The sequence below is a fragment of the Phyllobates terribilis genome, unplaced genomic scaffold (genome assembly GCF_046119375.1).
Source record: "Phyllobates terribilis strain yellow unplaced genomic scaffold, ASM4611937v1 Scaffold_7__3_contigs__length_470593459, whole genome shotgun sequence".
In the NCBI taxonomy this organism is placed as follows: domain Eukaryota; kingdom Metazoa; phylum Chordata; class Amphibia; order Anura; family Dendrobatidae; genus Phyllobates; species Phyllobates terribilis.
Window position 1 is genome coordinate 242,424,616 of NW_027362767.1, and position 23,767 is coordinate 242,448,382.

At 43.5% G+C, this 23,767-nt stretch overlaps 1 protein-coding gene and 1 long non-coding RNA gene across 2 annotated transcripts in view; one reads left to right on the forward strand and one right to left on the reverse strand.

The window, feature by feature from the left end:
- LOC141154313 (uncharacterized) overlaps nt 1–23,767 on the forward strand; it is a 119,279-nt gene that overhangs the window by 70,558 nt on the left and 24,954 nt on the right. The gene's annotated exons all lie outside the window — the stretch shown is intronic.
- Nucleotides 1–23,767, reverse strand: part of COL27A1 (collagen type XXVII alpha 1 chain) — a 285,000-nt gene that overhangs the window by 21,722 nt on the left and 239,511 nt on the right. Inside the window, exons 53-60 of the mRNA XM_073639999.1 lie at nt 21,653–21,688; nt 21,530–21,547; nt 21,258–21,293; nt 20,057–20,083; nt 19,074–19,127; nt 10,471–10,639; nt 10,283–10,392; nt 8,075–8,290 (exon numbers count right to left, since the gene is read on the reverse strand). Coding sequence (XP_073496100.1) covers nt 8,075–8,290; nt 10,283–10,392; nt 10,471–10,639; nt 19,074–19,127; nt 20,057–20,083; nt 21,258–21,293; nt 21,530–21,547; nt 21,653–21,688 — 666 coding nt within the window. The remainder of the gene's footprint in view (nt 1–8,074; nt 8,291–10,282; nt 10,393–10,470; nt 10,640–19,073; nt 19,128–20,056; nt 20,084–21,257; nt 21,294–21,529; nt 21,548–21,652; nt 21,689–23,767) is intronic.

The following is a 23,767-nucleotide window of genomic DNA, read 5'->3' on the forward strand; positions in this document are numbered from 1 at the left end:
CGGGTAGATTTTGAGAAACAGCAGAACCACTAAGTTGAGCACATGGGCCAGGAATGGTACGTGTGCAAGCTTGCCTAGCTTCAGAGCCGCCACTAGGTTCTCTGATACAGCTTTCAACAACTCTGCAACAGTGTGCGGTTTGTTGCCTAAGCATGCAGTCCTGCTTATTGTTATTGGCACACACGAAGTTTAAGTAAATAATCTGGAATATGTCCTGAAAAAATTCATCAAGTGATGGAGATGGAGGCTGGAGAGGAGGAGGTGGTGCAGGAGCAGTAGAATGTAGGGGCAAGCCTGATTGACCCAGGGCCCACAATCCTGTGCGTCGGGAGCATGTATTCCGTCCAAGGGTGCCACTGGGTCCCGGCTTCCACAATATTAACCCAGTGGAATGCGTCAGTGAGATGAACAGTCCCTGGCCACATTGAGATGAACAGTCCCTGGCCACATTCACATGTCCACTTGTTTGTGGTTAGGCGGTCCTTCCCACTGGGGAGGGCATGGGTAATGTTCTGGGACCTGCGCTTGTGGAAGGTGGAGACTATACCGGGAGAAATAGTGGTAGCTGGGGACTGAGTATGGACACCCGGCCGCCACCATGAGGTTGTGGAAAGCTTCCACCTCCACGAGCCTAAAAGGCAACATTTCAAATGCAAGCAGTTCAGAAATGTAACAGTTTAGTATTGTGGCCTGTGGGTGGGTGGCTGCATACTTGCGCTTGTATTCCAAGTAACAAAAAGCTAAGGAGATGGATGGCCTCATCATGAATAATTTGCTCGTTGTCTAGGAGACAGACCACTGCTGCTGTCTACCTTCTGAACATTGTGTTGAAGCTTGATTGATCCAGGGCCCGCAATACTCTGCGTCGGGAGGACGTGCTCCGTCCCAGCTTCCACAATATTAACCCAGTGGAATGCGTCAGTGAGATGTACCATCCCTGGCCCCATTCACTTGTCCACATGTTTGTGGTTAGGCAGTCCTTCCCAGTAAGTGCACTGGGGATGGCACGGGTAATGTTCTGGGATCCCCGCTTGTGGAAGACAGAGACGATACCGGGAGAAATAGTGGTATAGTATGGACACCAGGCCGCCGCCATGAGGTTGTGGAAAGCTTCCGCCTCCACGAGCCTAAAAGGCAACATTTCAAGTGCAAACAAGCACTCCAGAAATGTGGCATTTTAGTATTGCGGCCGTTTGGCTGCATACTTGCGCTTGCATTCCAAGCAGTGTGGTAGGGACAACGACGTGGACGGTGAAGGTTGCAAGTCTGCAACGACAGGTGCAGGGCGGGAGGCATCATCGCATGTGCCATGAACAGGGGATTGGCGTTCACGCACAACAGCGGAAGAGGCAGTGGTGTCACCCGCAGACACTGTTTCTGGACCTTGGTGTTTGGTCCAGCTAGTCAGGTGCTATACTGTCATGTGCCTGGGCATGCTGTTGGTGGTCAGGCTGGTAGTTTTGTTGCTCTTGCTGATGCTGGCCTGGCAGATGTTGCAAATGGCCTTTTTGGTGTTATCTGAACAGTCTTTAAAAAAGAACCAGACTCGGGAAGACCTAACAGTTGTACTGGCACCTTCTGTCTTGTTGGTGTTTCGGGGAACAGTTGTCCGCCTTGTGTGGTGCTACGCCTCCCTCCCCCTGTGTGATGCTGTCCTCACACTGCATGTCACCTTGCCAGGTTGGGTCAGTGACTTCATCGTCCACCGCTTCGTCTTCCACTTCCGCACCCTGGTCCTCCTCCTGACTTTCTGTCCATTGTGTCTCATCATTATCCATCTCTTGCGACAATAATTGCACTTTCCCACCGTCACCTTCGGGCGACCATGGCTGCTCAAATCAATACATGCAATCTTCTGTTGCCCTGCTCGAAGCTGGTCGGTCAAGAGGCCCAAATCTATCGATGGAAAAGTGAACAGCTCTTGGGGTAACCCTGGACTTTAATCTCTCCTTCAAACCACATATCCAAGCTGTTTCCACTTCCGAGCGGACCGAGGGAGAGGCCAGAATCTATAAATGGAAAGATGAGCAAAACAGCTCTTCGGAGTGTCCAAGTGTGGGATCAGTTGTCTCAGGGCACTCAGAATGGTGGGAGGAAGGAGGATCAGGGTGAGTAAGATGTTGACCCCAAGTAAAAAAATCTCCCGGATCCATACATTCCTCAACTACGAATTACAAAAACACTAGTGCACGCCCTCATCATCTCCCTTCTTGACGACTGCAACCTCCTGCTCTGTGGCCTCCCTTCTAACACTAATTGCATTCCTCCAATCTATCCTAAACTCTGTTGCCCGACTAATCCACCTGTCCCCTCACTATTCCCTGGCCTCTCCTCTCTGTCAATCCCTTCACTGGCTCCCCATTGCCCAGAAACTCCAGTTCAAAACCCTAACCATGGCATACAAAGCCATCCACAACCTGTCTCCTCCATACTTCTGTGACCTAGTCTCCCGATATATACGTGCACGCAACCTCCGATCCTCACAAGATCTCCTTCTCTACTCCCCTTTTATCTCCTCCTCCCACAATCGCATACAAGATTTCTCCCGTGCACCCCCCCTTCTCTGAAACTCTCTACCCCACCATTTCTGACTCTAGTCTACTGTTGAAACCTTCAAAAAGCACCTTAAGACCCCACCTTTTCTGAAATGCGTACAACCTACAGTAACCCTCGCTCCGTCATACTGCTGCACGACCAGCTCTATCCTCACCTACTGTATCCTCAACCATCCCTTGTAGATTGTGAGCCCTCGCGGGCAGGGTCCTCTCCTCTCCTGTACCAGTCGCTGTCACATTTTTGTTCAAGATTATTATAATTGTTTTTGCGATGTATACCCCTTTTTCTCATGTAAAGCGCCATAGTGGCGATAAAGTAATAATAATGTGGACTCACATCTACTGTGACTAAACCATGTGGAACACAGGATGGTGGTGGTGGCAAACTGACTGGAAGCTTTATCTGCTATCTGACCAACAACCTGTTCCGCGGCCCCCTAGAAATTGGCACAGAAAGATAGTTAAACATGACGTGGGTGTTCTAGAAATTGGGCCAGGAAGGTAGTTCGACATGACGTGGGTGTTTGTTGTGCTCCCTCAGCAGGCACAGTTCCATCTTGCCCACGGCCTCTGCGTGCATTATCACCATCACCATAACGTCCACTTCCCCGTCCCTTGTCACACACCTTGCCCATTTTAAATGGAGTTTAATATTTGTCACATTGCCAAAAATGTCTGTATTCTTACCGCAGTAATATAGGATCATGTCTGATGTGATGACCACAGTTTTAGGCAGTGACCTGGGAGTCAGAGATGCTTCCAGGGGTCTTCCCCATGCTGTTCCATGTCTTTTGACATATTCACTGTATGAATGTGTCTGATCATGTCTCACACAGCACATAGCCAGATAAGGTAGTAAAATGTTAGCATTCCATTTCCCGGTGAATGCAGTTTACGGGGTTGAAAGCAATGCAAAAGTGCAAAAACGCATCAAAAACGCTACGTGTGAACATAACCCAAGGTGTGGAGGAGCATTTTTGCTTTTGTATATTTATTTTGCCTTATGTACAAGTCATTACCCTGGAAAGGATGTTCCTTAACATTTTTCCCAGGAAAATCCATTTTGGTTTAGTTTTTGTATGTTTTACTGTGAGTCCGTAAAAGTGGCATAATACCACTGACAACTTTGTTGACAGCAGTGACCTGGGAATCAGAAATGCTTTCAGGGGTGTTCCCATGTCATTTGAGCTCTGTTCCCATTGATTTGGGCAATTTTTAGGCCCTCTGTAGTCTGCCGGAGGGGTGGGGGGAGGGGTGCCGGAAAAATGCTCGAGTTTCCCATAGACTTACATTGGGCTCGTTACTCGGACCGAGAACCCGAGTATTCCAATTATCTCGACCCGAGCATTTTAGTGCTCGCTCATCACTAGTCATGTGCACATACAGTGTTTTTTGAAATGGTGAAGAAGGAAGAGCTTTCTAGTGAAGATTGCTTCAGGAGACTCTTCTTCTTTGGGAAATTTTTGGGGGAGTTTTTAAGTTTCCTGAAATGTATTTGAAGTATTTTGGAATATGTTTCTTTTTCTTGTAGCAATTTGGCAGTCTTTTGATTAAACCAAGCCTAGTTTGAAGTTGTTCCTGATGGAATCTGCTCCAAAAAAATGACGTGCCCTTTCTTTTTCCACACCAGGGGTTTCACAAAACATGAAGGGGAAAAAAAAACGTTCAACAGACTGAACATATGGACAGCAAGGTAGTTTTACAATACAAATGAATAAGCAAAGTCTTTCAAGAATTTGCATAATTTTTTTTTTTTGGAGCAGACCCGCTCCAAAAAACTCTTCAGAAGACTGTGTGCACGCACTCTAATATAGTGAAGGAAATAATTATTTGATCCCTTGCTGTTTTTGTAAGTTTGCCCACTGACAAAGACATGAACAGTCTATAATTTTAAGGGGAGGTTAATTTTAACATTGAGAGATAGAATATCCCCCCCCCAAAAAAATCAAGAAAATCACATTGTATAAATTAATTTGCATTTTGAAGTGAGAAATAAGTATTTCATCCCCTACAAACCATTATGAGTTCTGGCTCCTACATACCAGTTAGATGCTCCTAATCAACTCGTTACCTGCATTAACCCCTTAACGACCTTGGGTTTTTGCATTTTCATTTTTTGCCCCCCTTCTTCCCAGAGCCAAAGCCTTTTTATGTTTCAGTCAATATGGCCATGCTAGGGCTTATTTTTTGCGGGACAAGTTGTACTTTTAAACGCAATCACTGGTTTTACCATATCGTGTAATGGAAAACGGGAAAAAAATTCCAAGTGCGGTGAAATTGCGAAAAAAATGCAATTCCACTGTTTTTTTTTTTACCACGTTCACTGAATGCCAAAACTGACCTGCCATTACTATTCTCCAGGTCATTACGAGTTCGTAGACACCAAACATGTATAGGTTCTTTTTTTATTTAAGTGTTGAAAAAAAATTCCAAAGTTTGCTTAAAAAAAAAAAAAAAAATGGAGCCATTTTCCGAGACCCGTAGTGTCCCCATTTTTCGGGATCTGGGGCCGGGTGAGGGCTTATTTTTTGCGAGTCGAGCTGACGTTTTTATTGATACTATTTTGGGCAGATGTGATGTTTTGATCTCCCGCTATTGCATTTTATTTCAATGTTGCGCCAACCAAAATAAAAGTAATTCTGGTGTTTAGATTTTTTTATCGTTACGCCGTTTACCGATTGGATTAATTCTTTCTTTATATTGATAGATGGGGCGATTCTGAACGCGGCGATACCAAATATGTCTGTGGTTTTTTTTTGTATTATTTTATTTTGAATGTGGTGAAAGGAGGGTGATTTAAACTTATATTTAAAAACATTTTTTTTCCACTTTCTGCATGCTTCAATAGTCTCCATAGGAGACTAGAAGCTGCAGTTATCTGATCGTTTCTGTTACACAGAGGCGATGAGCAGATCGCCTCTGTGTAGCAGAAATGCTCACTAGCTATGAGCGCCGACCACTGGGTGGCGCTCATAGCAAGCGAGACATGACAACCACAGGGGTCTGCTGCAGACCCATGCATCGGTGACACACGATCACGTGAAGGGGTCATCGATGGGTGGGGCTAATGCCGCTGTCAGAGATTGACAACGCCATTTAACTGGTTAGCAGCCTCGGGTGGATCGCGATTCCACCCGCGGCTGTTGCGGGCACATGTCAGCTGTAACAATCAGCTGACATGTGCCCGGTTCAGTGCAGACTCAGCGCCGGAGTCCCCGCTGAACCGGGGGTGATGGCCTGGGGCGTACTAATACGCCCTAGGCCATTAAGGGGTTAAAGACAGCTGTCTTATATAGTCACCTGTATAAAAGACTCCTGTCCACAGACTCAATCCTCTACAACATGGGCAAGACCAAAAAGCTTTCTAAGGATGTCAAGGACAAGATCATAGACCTGCACAAAGCTGGAATGGGCTACAAAAGTAAGACGCTGGGTGAGAAGGAGACGACTGTTGGTGCAATAGTAAGAAAATGACTGTCAATTGACATCGATCCGGGGCACCATGCAAAATCTCACCTCGTGGGGTATCCTTGATCATGAGGAAGGTGAGAGATCAGCCTAAAACTACACGGGGTGGGGGGACTTGTTAATGATCTCAAGGCATCTGGGACCACAGTCACCAAGAAAACCTTTGGTAACACATTACTCCTTAAAGGTTTAAAATCCTGCAGTGCCCGCAAGGTCCCCCTGCTCAAGAAGGCACATGTGCAGACCTGTCTGAAGTTTGCCAATGAACACCTGTGAGTTATTGGGAGAAGGTGCTGTGGTCAGATGAGACAAAAATTGAGCTCGTTGGCATTAACTCAACTCGCCATGTTTGGAGAAAGAAGAAGGATGAGTACAACCCTAAGAACATTGCCCCAACCGTGAAGCATGGTGGGGGAAACATTATACTTTGGGGGTGCTTTTCTGCAAAGGGGACATGACGATTGCACCGTACTGAAGGGAAGATGGATGGGGTCATGTATCGAGAGATTTTGGCCAGCAACCTCCTTCCCTCAGTAAGAGCATTGAAGATGGGTCGTGGCTGGATCTTCCAGCAAGGCAATGACCCAAAACATACAGCCAAGGCAACAAAGGAGTGGCTCAGTAAGGTCATGGAGTGGCCTAGCCAGTCTACAGACCTTAATCCCAAAGAAAATTTATGGAGGGAGTTGAAGCTCCGAGTTCCCAAGTGACAGCCTCAAAATCTGCAAAGAGGAGTGGACCAAAATTCCTCCTAACATTTGCGCAACCCTCATCATCAGCTACAAAAAACATCTGACTGCTGTGATTGCCAACAAGGGTTTTGCCATCAAGTATTAAGTGTTGTTTGCCAGAGGGATCAAATACTTATTTCTCACTGCAAAATGCAAAAAAATGATCTAATTTATACAATGTGATTTTCTTGATTTTTTTTTTTGGATATTCTATCTCTCAATGTTAAAATTAACCTACCCTTATAATTATAGACTGTTCATGTCTTTGTCAGTGGCAAACTTACAAAAACAGCAAGGGATCAAATACTTATTTCCTTCACTGAATAGGGAAATTAGCATCAGCCTCATGGGGTTATGGTCTTCTTTTAAACAGGTTGACCTGATGCACTAAAGTGACCGGCGATAAGATGCTTGTTTGCTGATCGGCAATTGTTTAACAGTCTGTTTACGATCTGTAATAATCGTTAATTGGGCATATTCTGCCATTGTTCTCGGCAGTGCAGGTAACCTTTACACAGAATGACGAGCTGCCAGGAACAATGATATTTTGTGCAGCACAATAGATAATTTCACCCGACAAGCGAGTATTTTGCTCATTTGTCGAGACTGTTTAGACTACAAGATTATCGGGAAATGAGCTTTTATGCAGTGTAAATGGTTCTTAAAGGGGTTTTCCCACGAACGAAAGTTGATTTTAATCAATTGATCTTGGAATAATAATAAGTTCCACAATTGGATGTGTTTAAATAAAATGTTCCTGTGCTGAGATAATCTTAGAAATATTCCCCTGCGTAATGGCTGTGTCTGTCCGTGTAGGAACATGGTCTGATCATACCACAGCTCCTGGGCAGGGGAGGAGTATACAGACAGGACTGCAGGGAAATCACAGCTGATTCTGTTTGTGAGGTAAAACATCTCACTGGCTGTTTTTAAACAATGTTTTACTTCAAAGAAAGAATCAGTTACAATCCCATGCTGTAATGTCTGTATACTCTTTTTTCTTCCTCCCCTGCCCAGGAGCTGTGGTATGATCAGACCATGTTCCTGCACGGTCAGACACAGCCATTACACAGGGGAACATTTATAAGATCTCAGCACAGGAACATTTTATTTAAATACATCCAATTGTGGAAGTTATTATTATTCAAAGATCTATTGATTAAAATCAACTTTCGTTCATGGGAAAACTCCTTTAAGTTTATATAGGATGAACTCAATGAACTTGTATCTTATTTCAATCTTAAAACTATGATCTGATAATTTGAGGAAAAACTAAGAAACTGGATAACCATACTAAGCACTAGTAGTCTGGAGTTTTACCTTGCAGTCATCCACAGTAACCTCTGGCTGATATTGGCCTCCTGCCTCAAATATCTGTCCATTCCAGGCCTTGAATCGCACAGCATTTTGGGAGAGTTTGTCTGTTGAGATACCCCAAACAGGGGCATTCAGGCAGTGGACTGTTATGTGCTGTATGGCTTCCGAACTCAACAAGTGGAGAAAATTCATCTGAACTCGGCCAATTTCAAACACCAACTGCAAAAGAAAGGACAGAGGCTTTGGAAAAATCAACAAGAGGGAAATCTGCTCCTATCACCATAGGCAGCTGTGCCTGGGGATGCTATAAAGAACGGTTTGGCCACTAGTATGCTAAGTAACAAGAGTGCACCTTGTAAATAAGATAATAGCATAGAAATACGTCTTTAGAGCTTATAGGCTCAGATTTAAAGGGGAACTCTGGTAGATGGGGTGATAACTTTTAGATTGGTGGGGGGTCTGACTGCTGGCACCACCACCAATAGACAGAACAGGGGCACTTTTATCCCAGTTAGAATAGAGTGGCAGTAAGCATGCTCAACTGCTGCTCCATTCATTTCCTATTAGTCTGCCAGAGAAAGCGGAGTACAGCACTCCGACACTGCCATAAAGAACAAATGGCGCGGCGGCCAAGCATGCACTTAAACGGGGATAAAAGTGCCCTGTTCTGCTGATCAGTGGTGGTTCCCCTTCCATCTAAACGTTATGTACACCACGGTTAAGTGATAACTTTGTCCAAATGGCATATCCCTTTAAAAATGCGTACTATATCTATGCAGGGGATTTGGATATCTGACTGCAATAAAGATATAATAAGAAATCAGCACAGAAGTTTGCACCTAAAACAACATGATGATAAAGAGATGAAGATTAATTTTAAGGGGAGATAAATCCATACAAATGTATAACATTTATTTTCATCAGCTCAGATCTTTCAAGAGAGTGTAGATAATGGTTGGGCCAAATTCACACATCCGTTTTTTCTTCTCATGAGCAAAAATATAGTTTGTGTGCTGAATCAGATTTGTTCCACCATGGTCACCACCCATCTGGAAGTCGGACATTTTGGATCCAACTTTATTTTTTTCAATGGGAAGAGGGTCATGTGACACATTAAACTTATTGAGAATTTCATAAGAAAAACAGTGGTGTGCTTGTTTTTAACGTAACTTTATTCTTTCATGAGTTTTTTACAAGTTTATGACCACTTATAAAATGTGTTCAAAGTGCTGCCCATTGTGTTGGATTGTCAATGCAACCCTCTTCTCCCACTCTTGACACACTGATACCAACACCACAGAAGAAATGCTAGCACAGGCTTCCAGTATCTGTTGAAAAAAATAAAGTTGGATCCAAAATGGCCGACTTCAAAATGACCGCCATGGTCACCACCCATCTGCAAAAGTTTTCCCCCTCCCATATACTAATGTGCCACAAACAGGAAATTGATATCACCAACCATTCCCATTTAATTTAGGTGTATCCATATAAATGGCCCACCCTGTATATGGGCTCTTAGCAGTCCAATAGGTCATCATAATACACAATTCCACCAGCTTTGGAGGTGAAAGTGTGCTCGATTACCTTCTGGGCCCCTGTGCGGCTGCAATGCTATGTCCGCCCCTGGTGCACAGAGGTTGTGAAAGCCAAACGGTCCTAAGTGATTTTTAGCCAAGAGAACATGTGTTTACAGAGAATCTATTACCAGGTTTTTGTTGCCCTTGCTAAAAACAATATAAAGTAGGGAAAGACCTTGATTCCAGAGCTTTGTTACTTTCCAGACTCTTGAAAAGTGTTTTATTAAAAACTACACCATCTGCTGCAGCTTTGCTAGTTTTCTCAGTGATGAGCTGGTGCTGTGTTGCCCTTGATATACATGAGTTCTGGCTATCACTGCCCCACACCAGAAAATGGCAGCTTTCTTTCTATGCACAGTGTAGATAGAAAAAGCTATCAATGGGATTGGACAGCTCATCACTGAGCGTAGTAGCATAGCTGCAGCATATAAAGCAGTTATATTGTTAGCACTACAGCAAGAAGCCCAGTTAAGTGACCATGTGCTGGAACTGGGGTCTTAGCCTTTAATTTATGTGGATCTCACATTGGAATGCTTAAACCTGATGACACATTCTCTTTGAGAAAAAAAAAAAAAAAAATGTCCTGCCGGTGTCCATATGCTTTAGGTTCTATAGTTATCAACCACAGATTTACCTTGGATGCAGTAACAGGCCTGAGACACGTCTGACCACCTTGTGTAAAATTGCAGGTGACTTCAATGGTATCAGAAGAACAGCCAACATTGGGATCAATCCAATAAGTGCCTGCAAAATAATTCCAAGTTCTTTAAGGGGTGTTTAGGACCCTATAGGGAGGTAGAAGTGAAGGGATGATCGGCTTACCATCTCCCATCTTCTGTTGGCAATTCATCAGATCTCTGCAGATTCGGGCAGGATTGTCTTTAGTGCCCAGTGGGTTTTTTATACTTTGGATGAGGCTACTGAGGTAGTGTAGGGTCTTAAAAATTTCTCCTCCATGGTCCACAAACACAAAGTCGGTATTCCTATAGGACTGCACACACGCAAATAAAAAAACAAACAAAACTAAATCAGAATAGATCTTTTTCCTGAAGGTCATAGCTCAGTTTACTATTAGATCAGATTAAGGACATAACTGAACTAGTGTTATAAATTCCACCATATAGATATTATTGCTCAAGGAAATTCCACCCTAAAGTCCTTGTATCGTCCTCTTCTGTCAAGTTATAAAAAACAGTTCATCATCCTGTGTGGTACACACCAAGGAAATCACTGCCATTACTACGGACCATAGCGGGGCAAGATTATTCCCAGACATCTGAAGAGAAGATCAGTCTGCAGCAATATTGCTTGAACAGGAAGAATTTCACATTCAGGATTCTGGGGTGTAATCACCATATAGTCGCCATACTAATACCAGTATTAAGACAGAGGCTGCTAGGATTCTAGACCTCCTTTAAGGTGATGGCACTTGAGGGCGTCATAAAACATTTTTTATTTTATTAGAAAATGCTCTCTAAAATTCCTTCCTAGTAGCTCTAGTCTGCTGCATATTTACCTGCCAAACCGGTGCTGCTCCTCTGATCTCCCCGCGGTGTCTCCCAACTGTCACATGACAAACATTGACTGTTGCAGCCAATCAGCGGCCACTGATCTGTGCAGCCTTCTCCATTCTGTCAGAGCAGAAGTCCACTCCAATAGAACAGAGATGGCATGGTTTATATCACATGACCCGAGGAAAGAGAGCACAGAGATCGGACGAGCAGAGTTAAGTGTGCAGTTTTTCCTATTTTGTGTGGCAGCTATAAAGGGTGAAGTTAGCAGAATTGGGATTCTTTAAAACTTGTTCATTTATACTTTTAATAAGATATTAAATGTTAAGACAAGCCACACAAACAAGGCCAACGAGAGCCTATATACCAATAAAGATTTGGCTAGAGCAAATATTTGCTACAGAAAAGTGCCCTATACATTTATGCTTAATTATTTCAGCGCACAATATTGGTTAGTTGGGAGTCAAAATTCCAGTATAGTCATATGAGGGGAATGGTCATAATAACCATATCTATAAAGTAATGGAATGATCTCACCAAACTCTAGGCAAGGATAGGGAACTCAGACATCTGTTCTCCAACTTTCGTATGGGTGTAGCAGCATACATCATGCTATTTCTTATTCCCAGCAATGAGCTGAGACCCCAATGTCCGTATTCAAAGAAACACTGATCCCGACGCACTTCATCCCGTCTGGGACTCATCAGGGGATATGGCAGCCATGATGGAGGACTCAGCTGTACCAAGCAGCAAACATAGCCTCCTGTCAGGAAATTGCCCACAGCCAGAGTCTATTTAAATATAGGTATATTTCCCGGGCTTAATCTGTACATCCGGTTACCTGAACGTCACATCCTCCTCTCATGAAGAGATAAGTAAACGCATGTGATCGTAGTGACGTCACCTCCGCCGCATCACACCAACCACGTTCTCCGTTACAGGGACACTGGATGCAGTGATCCGCATGTGTCACTTCTGGTGCGTGAGTGGATGTGGTGACCAGCATTCGTCACTTCCGGTTTGCGAGTATCCTTTACCACCTTCCATCGCGGTGACCCGCACGTCATGTTGACAGTGCGTGGCCATAAGGAGATGGAGATGTGACTCGTGCGGGTCAACACACCCACTCGCACACCAGAAGTGACGCATGCGGGTCACTGCATCCAGTGTCCCTGTAACTGAGGACTCGGTTGGTGTGATGCGGCGGAGGTGACTTCACTAGGATTTAAGCGTTTACTCCTCGCTTCATGAGAGGAGGATGTGACGTTCAGGTAACCGGATGTACAGATTAAGCCTGGGAATTATACCTATATTTAAATACACTCGGGCTGTGGGCATTTACCTGATAGGAGGCTATGTTTGCTGCTTGGTTCAGCCGAGACCTCCACGCTGGCTGCCATATCCCCTGATGAGTCCCAGATGGGATGAAACGCGGCAGAAGGCAGTTTTTCTTTGAATAAGGACATTGTGGTCCCAACTCATTGCTGGGAATAAGGAATAGCGTGACTTATGCTGCTTCCCCCATACAAAGGTTGGAGAACTGATGTCTGAGTTCCCTATTCTTGCCTACAGTTTGGTGAGTTCATTCCATTACTCTATAGATATGGTTATTATGACCATTCCCCTCATGTGACTATACTGGAATTTTGACTCCCAACTAACCAATATTGTGGGCAGAAATAATTAATCAATCTATAGGGCACTTTTCTGAAGCAAACATTCGCTCTAGCCAAACCTATATTGGTATATAGGCCCTCTTTGGAGTTTTTTTTTATGTCTCTTGTCCATTTATATTTTTAATAAGATATTAAATGCTAAGTTTTAAAGAGTCCCAATTCTGATAACTTCACTATTAAGTCCTTAATGGGATTAAATTCCATTATTGATCTATAGTCCTGGTAAAGTTAAACATGCTACTTCTATAGCAGTTATAAAGGGGTTGTCTAGTGGTGAACCACCCCTTTAATGATATCCAATTCTAGATTCACAGTTTGACTCTTCAATGCAACTATACTTTAAATGTGAAATGGAAGTTTTGGACCATACAACTGAACTCCTTTAACCGGTTCAGGACCGCCCACTGTACATAAACGTCGGCGCTGCCCGGGCTCTGTGCAGCGCCGACGTTTAAAAACGGTGGGTGGTCCTGCAGCGCTCAGGACCCCCAGGGTCCTGCTAGCGCTGCGGTACCGGTTCAGAGCGATAGCTCTGACATGTGGCATCATGGGGACCTGAATGGATCAGGTCCCCATGATGTTAACCTGTTCCTATCTTCTAGATGCCGCGATCCATAGCGATCGCGGCATTTAAAAGATAGTAACAGCTGGTGTTCGGCGATCGGGACCCCCCACATACCTCAGGAGCGGCGGGGATCCCGGTGCTGTGACCTCTGACATCATTGAGACCTGATTGGCTCAGGTCTCGATGATGTCAGCGTCACACCAGCCAATCAGAGAGATCACCAGGGAAGTTTGTTTTAGCAACAAACTTTCCTGGGCGATCTGCCTGATAAATACACTGTTTCTCCTCCGATCTCAGTGAGAGAGCAGAGGAGAAACAGTGTGACAAGAGCTGTGTCAGCCTTGCCACTGTGAAAGTAAAAAAAATAAAATAAAAAAGAAAGTAAGAGTTAGGGTTAGTGAGTCTGTCAGATCAGTCAGTCCTGTCAGATCAGTCCTGTCAGATCTGTCAGTCAGTCAGTCCTGTCAGATCTATCAGTCAGTCAGTCCTGTCAGATATATCAGTCAGTCAGTCCTGTCAGATCTATCAGTCAGTCAGTCCTGTCAGATCAGTCAGTCAGTCCTGTCAGATCAGTCAGTCCTGTCAGATCTGTCAGTCAGTCAGTCCTGTCAGATCTGTCAGTCAGTCAGTCAGTCAGTCAGTCAGTCCTGTCAGATCTGTCAGTCCTGTCAGATCTGTCAGTCCTGTCAGATCAGTCCAGTCAGTCAGTCCTGTCAGTCAGTCAGTCCTGTCAGGTCAGTCAGTCCTGTCAGGTCAGTCAGTCCTGTCAGGTCAGTCAGTCCTGTCAGGTCAGCCCCGTCCGTTCAGTCCGGTCCGTTCAGTCCAGTCAAAAAATCTAAAAATAAAATGGCCCGTCAGACTTATACCGCAGAGGAGGTGTATGCCCTGCTGTGTTCTGACACTGATGACAGCGCAATCTCAGATGGCGATGTGGATTTTGAGGGCTTTAGTAGCGGCGACACAGAGCTCAGAAATGAGCAGTGATTCTGGTCCATCCTCAAGCCCAAGGACCAGTACAACAATAGGGGCAAATAGCGCTACTGGAGAAACGTCTCCAAATCAGGGAACACTGCCCAGTACAAGCGCTGTCCCTGCTACTAGTGAATTGGCGCACGCCAGTGTACAAGGGGCTTTGCCACATGATCTAGCATTTCCCAGATGGGAGGCTTCGGATTCGGCTGCTCCATTCAGCCCTGATTTCAACGCCACTCCTGGTATAAATGTGGAGGTGGAAGATTTTGGACCAATTCATTTTTTTAATTTGTTTTTTACAGACAGCTTGCTAGAGCATATTGTCGTGCAAACAAATTTATATGCATCCCAATTCATAAGCCAGAATCCCCGATCTTACTATGCTAGGGCAAATTTATGGACACCAACTAATGTCCCGGAAATAAAAATTTTTTTAGGACTTACATTTGCCATGGGGCTTGTTAAAAAACCGAGCATTCGATCCTACTGGTCCAACCACCCTGTTCAAGCCACCCCTATGTTTTCAGTCATTCTGCCTAGGACCCGTTATGAAATGCTCATGCGGTTTTGGCATTTTAACGACAATAGTCAATGCCTGCCCAGAAATGCCCCAGAACATGACAGGTTATATAAAATTAGACCCATCATTGAAAATTTGTCAGAAAAATTCTTAAGACTCTACATCCCAACACAAAATATTTCTATAGATGAGTCCCTTGTAAAATTCAAAGGAAGACTGCACCTCAAGCAATTTATCCCATCTAAAAGGGCAAGGTTTGGAATAAAGATCTATAAAATGTGCGAAAGTTCAACCGGATACACATCCGCTTTCCGCATATATGAGGGGAAAGACAGCCAACTAAACCCACCAGGATGCCCTACTTATCTGGGGACATCTGCAAAAATTGTTTGGGAGCTGATAAGTCCATTTTTTCAAAAAGGCTACAATCTATATGTGGACAATTATTACACCAGCATACCCCTATTTAAAAGTCTGGTTGAACACAACATCGGGGCTTGTGGGACCATCCGTAAAAACCGTCAGGGGTTTCCACAACCATTGGTCAACCAAAAGTTCCAAAAGGGGCAGTCAGGGGCTGTACGTAACGGAGAGCTGCTTGCCCTGAAATATAGGGATAAGAGGGATATTTTTGTCCTCAGCTCGATCCACACAGATGCCACAAGGGCCACTGTAGAACTAGGATCCACCACTCCGAAGCAAAAACCTGTGTCAGTCATTGACTACAACAAACACATGGGGGGTGTGGACCTTGCAGACCAGGTTCTACAGCCATACCAGGTATCAAGAAAGTCCTATACCTGGTATAAAAAGTTGGTTATCTATTTGTTTCAGGTGGCCACATACAATTCTTTTGTGTTGTACAAAAAAGCAGGAAATTCAGATCCTTTTCTTGATTATCAAGAAAAGGTCATTGAAAATCTTGTCTTTCAAAGTGTTAGCCCCGCTCATCCATTAGAATCTGAGGATGTGAAAAGACTCACTGAGCGACATTTTATTGCACTTATTCCAGCAACGGAAACAAGAAGGAACCCCCAGAAAAGATGTCGTGTATGTACTAAGAGAGGAATGAGGCGTGATACCCGCTACTATTGCCCACAATGCCCATCATTGCCAGCCTTATGCGTCACTGACTGCTTTAAAATCTACCACACAGAACCACGTTTTTAAACTGTAAAAATGTATCCCAATTTGTCATTCAAACATTTGGTTCATTTAGTGAATGACATATTCGAGTAGAGCTCACTTAATTTCCAGGGGGGATTCTCCAGAATCTAAACCTTCCATTGCGTGCTTGTTTCTGGAAATCATCCATCGAGTTAAAATGGTCACTAAACCCATAGATGAATTCCCAGAGGGGTGTCATTTCCAAAATGGGGTCACTTCAGGGGGGATTCTTTAGCTCTGGTACTCTGAAAAGTGCCAGAACAGCATAATCCCCCCTGAAGTGACCCCATTATGGAAATGACACCTCTGTGGGAATTCATCTATGGGTTTAGTGACCATTTACCTACTTATTTTCCCACCACTAGATTAATTTATACAGAGGAGTAGATTGTAAAATTCGGTCACTTGTTGTGGGTTTAATCTGTTTAGGCACCTCAGGGGCTCTCCAAATGCAACATGGCGTCCGCTATCCATTCCAGTCAAATTTCCATTCCAAAAGTCAAATGGCGCTCCTTACCTTCCGAGCCATGCCGTGCGCCCAAACAGTGGCTTTGCACCACATATGGGGTATCAGCGTGCTCAGGAGAAATTGCACAACACATTTTGGGGTCCATTTTTTCTGGCTGCCCTTGTGAAAATTAAAAATTTGAGGCTAAAGTAGCAGTTTTGTGATAAAAATGTGTTTTTTTATTTTCACCCTTCAACATTATAAAATTGTGTGAAGCCCCTGGGGGTTCAAGGTGCTCACCACACATCTAGATAAGTTCCTTGAGGGGTCTAGTTTCCAAAATGGGGTGACTTGTTGGGGGTTTCCTCTGTTTAGGCACCTCAGGGGCTCTCCAAATGCAACATGGCGTCCGCTATATATTCCAGTCAAATTTCCATTCCAAAAGTCAAATGGCGCTCCTTACCTTCCGAGCCATGCCGTGCGCCCAAACAGTGGCTTTGCACCACATATGGGGTATCAGCGTGCTCAGGAGAAATTGCACAACACATTTTGGGGTCCATTTTTTCTGGCTGCCCTTGTGAAAATTAAAAATTTGAGGCTAAAGTAGCAGTTTTGTGATAAAAATGTGTTTTTTTATTTTCACCCTTCAACATTATAAAATTGTGTGAAGCCCCTGGGGGTTCAAGGTGCTCACCACACATCTAGATAAGTTCCTTGAGGGGTCTAGTTTCCAAAATGGGGTGACTTGTTGGGGGTTTCCTCTGTTTAGGCACCTCAGGGGCTCTCCAAATGCAACATGGCGTCCGCTATATATTCCAGTCAAATTTCCATTCCAAAAGTCAAATGGCGCTCCTTACCTTCCGAGCCATGCCGTGCGCCCAAACAGTGGCTTTGCACCACATATGGGGTATCAGCGTGCTCAGGAGAAATTGCACAACACATTTTGGGGTCCATTTTTTCTGGCTGCCCTTGTGAAAATTAAAAATTTGAGGCTAAAGTAGCAGTTTTGTGATAAAAATGTGTTTTTTTATTTTCACCCTTCAACATTATAAAATTGTGTGAAGCCCCTGGGGGTTCAAGGTGCTCACCACACATCTAGATAAGTTCCTTGAGGGGTCTAGTTTCCAAAATGGGGTGACTTGTTGGGGGTTTCCTCTGTTTAGGCACCTCAGGGGCTCTCCAAATGCAACATGGCGTCCGCTATCGATTCCAGTCAAATTTCCATTCCAAAAGTCAAATGGCGCTCCTTACCTTCCGAGCCATGCCGTACGCCCAAACAGTGGCTTTGCACCACATATGGGGTATCAGCGTGCTCAGGAGAAATTGCACAACACATTTTGGGGTCCATTTTTTCTGGCTGCCCTTGTGAAAATTAAAAATTTGAGGCTAAAGTAGCAGTTTTGTGAAAAAAAGTTAAATGTTCATTGTTTTCTTCCACATTCCAAAAATTCCTGTGAAGCACCTGAAGGGTTAATAAACTTCTTGAATGTGGTTTTGAGCACCTTGAGGGGTGCAGTTTTTAGAATGGTATCACTTTTGGGCATTTTCTGTCATAAAGGCTCCTCAAAGTCACTTCAAATAAGATGTGGTCCCTAAAAAAATGTTTTTGTAAATTTTGTTGTAAAAATGAGAAATCGCTGGTCAACTTTTAACCCTTATAGCTTCCTAACAGAAAAAAATTTTGGTTCCAAAATTGTGCTGATGTGAAGTAGACATGTGGGAAATGTTATTCATTAACTATTTTGTGTGATATATCTCTCTGATTTAAGGGCATGAAAATTCAAAGTTTGAAAATTGCAAAATTTTCGCCAAATTTCCGATTTTTTCACAAATAAACGCAAGTGATATTGAAGAAATTTTACCACTATCATGAAGTACAATATGTCACAAAAAAACAATCTCAGAATCAGGGGGATCCGTTGAAGCGTTCCAGAGTAATTACCTCATAAAGTGACAGTGGTCAGAATTGAAAAAATTGGCCCGGTCACGAAGGCAAAAACAGGCTCTGGCGCGAAGTGGTTAAAGGGGTCTTCCACTCTGGACAATCCCTACTTAATAAGGGGTCACTGTACAAGGCAGCCCTGCTCATCCAGAAATCAGCGTTTTGATCTACAGTCTCGGTGGAATTGAAGGGAAGAATAATGCTGTATGCAACGTTGTTCTTTCTGACAAAATGGTGAAAACCACCAACAATAGATTCTATAAGTCAGTAGTCTGTTAGGCACAACCATAATTTGTGAAAAATCAATAAGGTTGTAAAACTCTGGCAGGGGTCCCCCATATATTGAGGACAGCAGGTCAGATAGACTCCCCCCATTGAAATGAATAGGAGTTATGGAAAATGCCAAATGAAGCCACTAGACAGGCTCAATTCATTACAAAGAAACATGTGCATTTACAAGAGCAGTCCACTCCATCAGGCAAGACTACATACAGCCAAACATTGAAATCCCAGCAGTTGGATTTTGCCCTATTCTTGCAATGGCTCACAATCATTAAGGTGGAGAAACCACTTTTTAGCATTTCTTATTTGCTGGCTGACAAAATAATATAAATGTGTAAGTACCGGTCCACTGGAGTCCATAAGGGCTTGGTAAGATTCACTAAAGTCTTCTGTCCTCTGAAAGTAGAAAAAAGGAACATCTTACAAAACTAAAATAATACCCCACGGATGGTGTCACCTCTGCCCACAGCGATATAAGGAGAAGTAGATGTGATGTAGGTGGTCCTCATGTAAGACCTTCTTAACTAGAATGGAAAGCTGCAGGACTGGGATGCCTAGTCATGAAGATCTCTGCACCCTTCCTGATGGGCTGCCGCACTAATGTTGGGGGTACTTGTGATGTCACTACGACAGGGTATTTGATAATGTGCGAGAGGTATCTGGTTGTACCTTCCTTCACACAAAGCGTGCATGTGTATAGGGGCCGAAGGAAGAAAAGAGTGTTTGGCTGCCGGCATTAATCAGAAATTAATAAAAGCGGTAATTAACAATGTACCTACTACAATTCCCTCTATCTCCTGGGTTAGACTACATTACACATGCCTGTTAATAATTTCATTACTTAAAGGGAATCTGTCAGATGAGGTAGCAAAAACCTGCTAAGAGCAGAGTAATGTAGAAAAAGAGACCCTGATTCCAGTGATGTGTCACAACTTCTGCACCCAGTAAACTATCAGTTATTAGATGTATCATGTAGCAGAGCTGAGAAAGCTGCCCCTACCCACACCACAGCTTTCTATGTACATTGTCTATTGACTGTGAGCTGCTTATCATGGGAGGGGGTGTGGTTGGACGACTTGGCACAAGGCAGCTAGTCCCTGCAATGATAATAGCCTAGTGATAAAACCTTCATTGTTAGTAAACAGCACACAGCCTGATAAGTGACACATCACTGAATTCAGTGTTTTAACCCCTACATCATGCTGTTGTCAGATTACAAAGCAAAAAAACAGCTGACAGATTTCCTTTAAAATGGAACAACCAAAAATATCCAGACACAATTGTGAACGTGGCCTTATTGTGCCTTTCCAAATACAATTACTTACAAATGAGTCCAAGAAAACAGGTATTCCCTGAAAGAGAGGAAAGAAATATATTATTCTTTATATCTATCATCTCCAGGCATCACATTAGCTTATCTTCCCATGGTGTATTCTAGAGTTACTAGCATATTCACTGGGAAACACATCATTGATGAGCATGAAAATCTATAATGATTCCAAGTCCTAAAGAAGAGCTATCACCCGATTTCACAATCCAAACTACATACATTAAATCTCATAGACCTGATGAGGATGGTGTATTTACTGTGAAGATCAATGTCTGAATAGATATATCATCCTTTGTAAAAATTTTCCCAGTCTAATATTGAAAATGGGCATTGTAGGAGTCCTGCAGTAGCTGGGCACTACCTCTAGTCCTAGCTGGACTCCTAAATTGCCATTTTAACTTGCAGATTATACAGCCATGAGAGTCTCATAGATGTTTGTGTATACAGCACCTTGGTTGGGCTCTAGTCTTTGTCTTCAATGCAATCCTCTGATGTTAAGTCTGAGGCCGTCATTAACCCCGGACTGCACCAATAAACATTATTATTAACCGCTTGTACTTTTGAACCTCAATTACTGGTTACATTGTCCAGCCATATAATTAGTTCTAGGAACATAATCTGCCCACAATCTTCCCAGTGACTTATTTAGGCCTGGAAAGGATTTGTATGCAGACTGATTTAGACGTTGTGTCTTCTTTATGTATTTTTGCTTCTCTCCATAGATTTTAGTTTTTAAAATGTTTTTCTATGGGACTTGTAAAGTACATTTATTATAGAGCAGAGGAAGTGTGCATGCATGAACATCGCTCCATTCATTTCTATGGGCCTGTCAGTCCTATAGAAGTTAATGTAGCAATGGTCATGCATGCACATTACTTCATTCTCTCAGCAATCATATACGTCTAATGGGTTTAAAGGGAAAGTCCCTTTAACGGCCAGTAAGTTAGTTTTGACTTTAATATGTTCTAGGATGGCTATGACATCCCTGGTGCCACTAGTACACAATGTTTTAACCCTACCATTTACCAAAACAAATCTACAGAATATGTTCCTGTGCTGTCATTGAGGGTCTGCTATATTATGTATTACTGGTATTAATTCTCCACAAACCAGAGCCAACTACTATAGTGACTGGTTGGCCTACGATAATTTTACCAAATGAAGGTAAGATAAAACAATAGCTAGGTGTTTCTTACCGGCGGTCCAGGCTTTCCACGTGGACCAGTAGGACCCTACAAAGAGAGAACATTGTCACAAACGCCTTTTATCATTGGGCTGGATAGTACTTATGTGCTCAGGGGTGTAGCTATAGGAGGGTGAGAGGTAGCCAGCACATCAGGGCCATGGTAAGTTATAGTACTATAAAAGCCACTGGGTAGGTGAGGCCCAGAAGGCCGCATTACGCTTCTACATGTGCTGCATGTATATAGTCTCATTCACTTATGGCAATGATTGCATCTGACCTTACCCGAGGCCCTGGTAATCCCTGTAAAAGAAAATAAAGGAAATATTAGTAAACTGCATGTGAAAAGCAGGCAAATATGGGACAACATGCATCTGATGTTTAGGGCCACAGATACAATGCACTTACTGTATCCCCTTGTGTTCCTTTGTCTCCTGTTGGGCCCTACAAGAAAGAATAAGAGATGAGTGATTGGTGGGAGGATGCGGTATCCGCCACTTTCAGGTGATCCAGACACCTGCTATAGTCATCAGGGCTCTGTACTCCATGGGTTTCTGCCAGAACTGGTGATAATGGAGTGTGCGGAGGGGGATTACTGCTAGTGACAGATGCAATACACACAAAATGCTATAAATGGCACAACAGAGTAGACAAGAGCATCAAATTGTCTATTCATGAGGATTATTATATGGGTTTTTTTTTACTTCTTGAAGGTAAGAATTTTCCAGCTGAAAGGGGATAATCTAATGAATACAGAGTTGCAGACATAGAAAACACATCACAAACCGGTTTTATTGTACAGACCGGATTCCTAGGTTAATGTGCGTGGTAACATTACAATTGGGACAGACGCGGTGTTCACCAGGTCATATGATTAAAGTTTTATGTGTGCCTCTAGCTAAAGGAATTAAGGCCAAAGTGATTCACACATTTACAAAACTACAGGGGCGGAAACAAAATCAGCCTATTCCAGTGGATGTGTGTCCATATATGTTGCCTCAGCAGACTTTAAGAACTACAGTGAAATCCTACTTAGAAAAAGGATTTCATTAGAAGGGCCCTATACAATATTGCAGCATTTGTGTTGTCCTCTCCAGTGTAAGGCTGCGTGCCCACGATGCGGATTTAATGCATTTCCGCTGCAAAAACGCATGTTAAGTTGTCTGCCATGTTTCCCAATGATAATCCGCATGTGCTGTGCACATGCTGCGAAAATTTCCGCTGCGGATTATCAATGCAGAAAAATCTGCAGCACTACCATTAATTTCGCCGAATCGCGGCGAAATCGCCACCATTGACTTGCATTGAACCGCATAACATCCGCATGCATACAAGTATGCATGCGGATGTTATGCGATTCAATGCGCGGATGGTACCCGGGTCTGGAGAAGAGGAGACTCTCCTCCAGACCCGGGTACCATAGTACCTGTAGTTAAAAAATAATTAAAATAAAAAAAAAAAAAACATATACTTACCTTCTGATGGCCCCCCGTCTGCTCCCGGCGGCACTGCTGGCTCTTCGGCTGCTTGCGGTGGAGTAAAAGGGCCTTCCATGACTTCATTTAGTCATGTGACAGGTCACGTGACCGCTGACGTCAGCGGTCGTGTGACCTGTCACATGACTAAATTACGTCATGGAAGGTCCTTTTTAGAGCACCGCGAGACACCGGACACACCGTAGTGGAGACCGGGGGCCATCGGAAGGTGAGTATAATGTTTTTTTTTTTTCAACATTTTTATTCTTTTTTTTACTATTGATGCTGCATTTGCAGCATTGTAACTTGGTCACACAACATAAATCCATGCCGGTTGCATGGATTTATATAGTGTGACCAAGTTGTCAAGCACTTTTCCAAGTGATGCTAAAATCGCTTGGAAAGCGCTTGACAACCCGCATGCGAAATCGCATGTTAAAAACGCTTCACAAACGCTTCTACCTGGCAGGAAAAACGCATGTAAAATCCGCATGTGATTTTTCTGCCAGGGAGATGTAGAAACGCTCCGCAGCATTTCTGCATCGTAGGAACTTAGCCTAAGGCTTTACTCGCATCATTTGTGCCAATTTTTACATCTGTAAGAGAAATGGATTGGTTTTCTCTCGTGTGTCATCTGTTTTGCCTCCATGTTGCATCCATTTTTCTTATCCGTTTTTAAAGACAGAAGCAGATTGACTGTCTAAACTTTTTCACTGATCCATTGTTAAGAGTCAATGGGTAAATAAAACTGATGAAACCCTGAAGTACAAAGTATGCGTTTTATATGGAACACCGCTGATTTTAATGGCTGAGTCTAATCTGCAAATGGGAACAGTACAAGCTCAGAGTCTCACAGACCAATTTTAAAAGTCGATTCGTTTTTCTGATGTGTGCATGGATCACTAAAACTTTATGGAACTGTGTACTGTCCAAGAAAAAAAAAGGACAGCACAAGGACGTGTGAATGGAGCCTTAGACTGCCCTACTATAGTTTTTATTTTTCATGGGAGTCCTGTTTTTTTATCTGAATTGTCACAGTCTGGGTAGA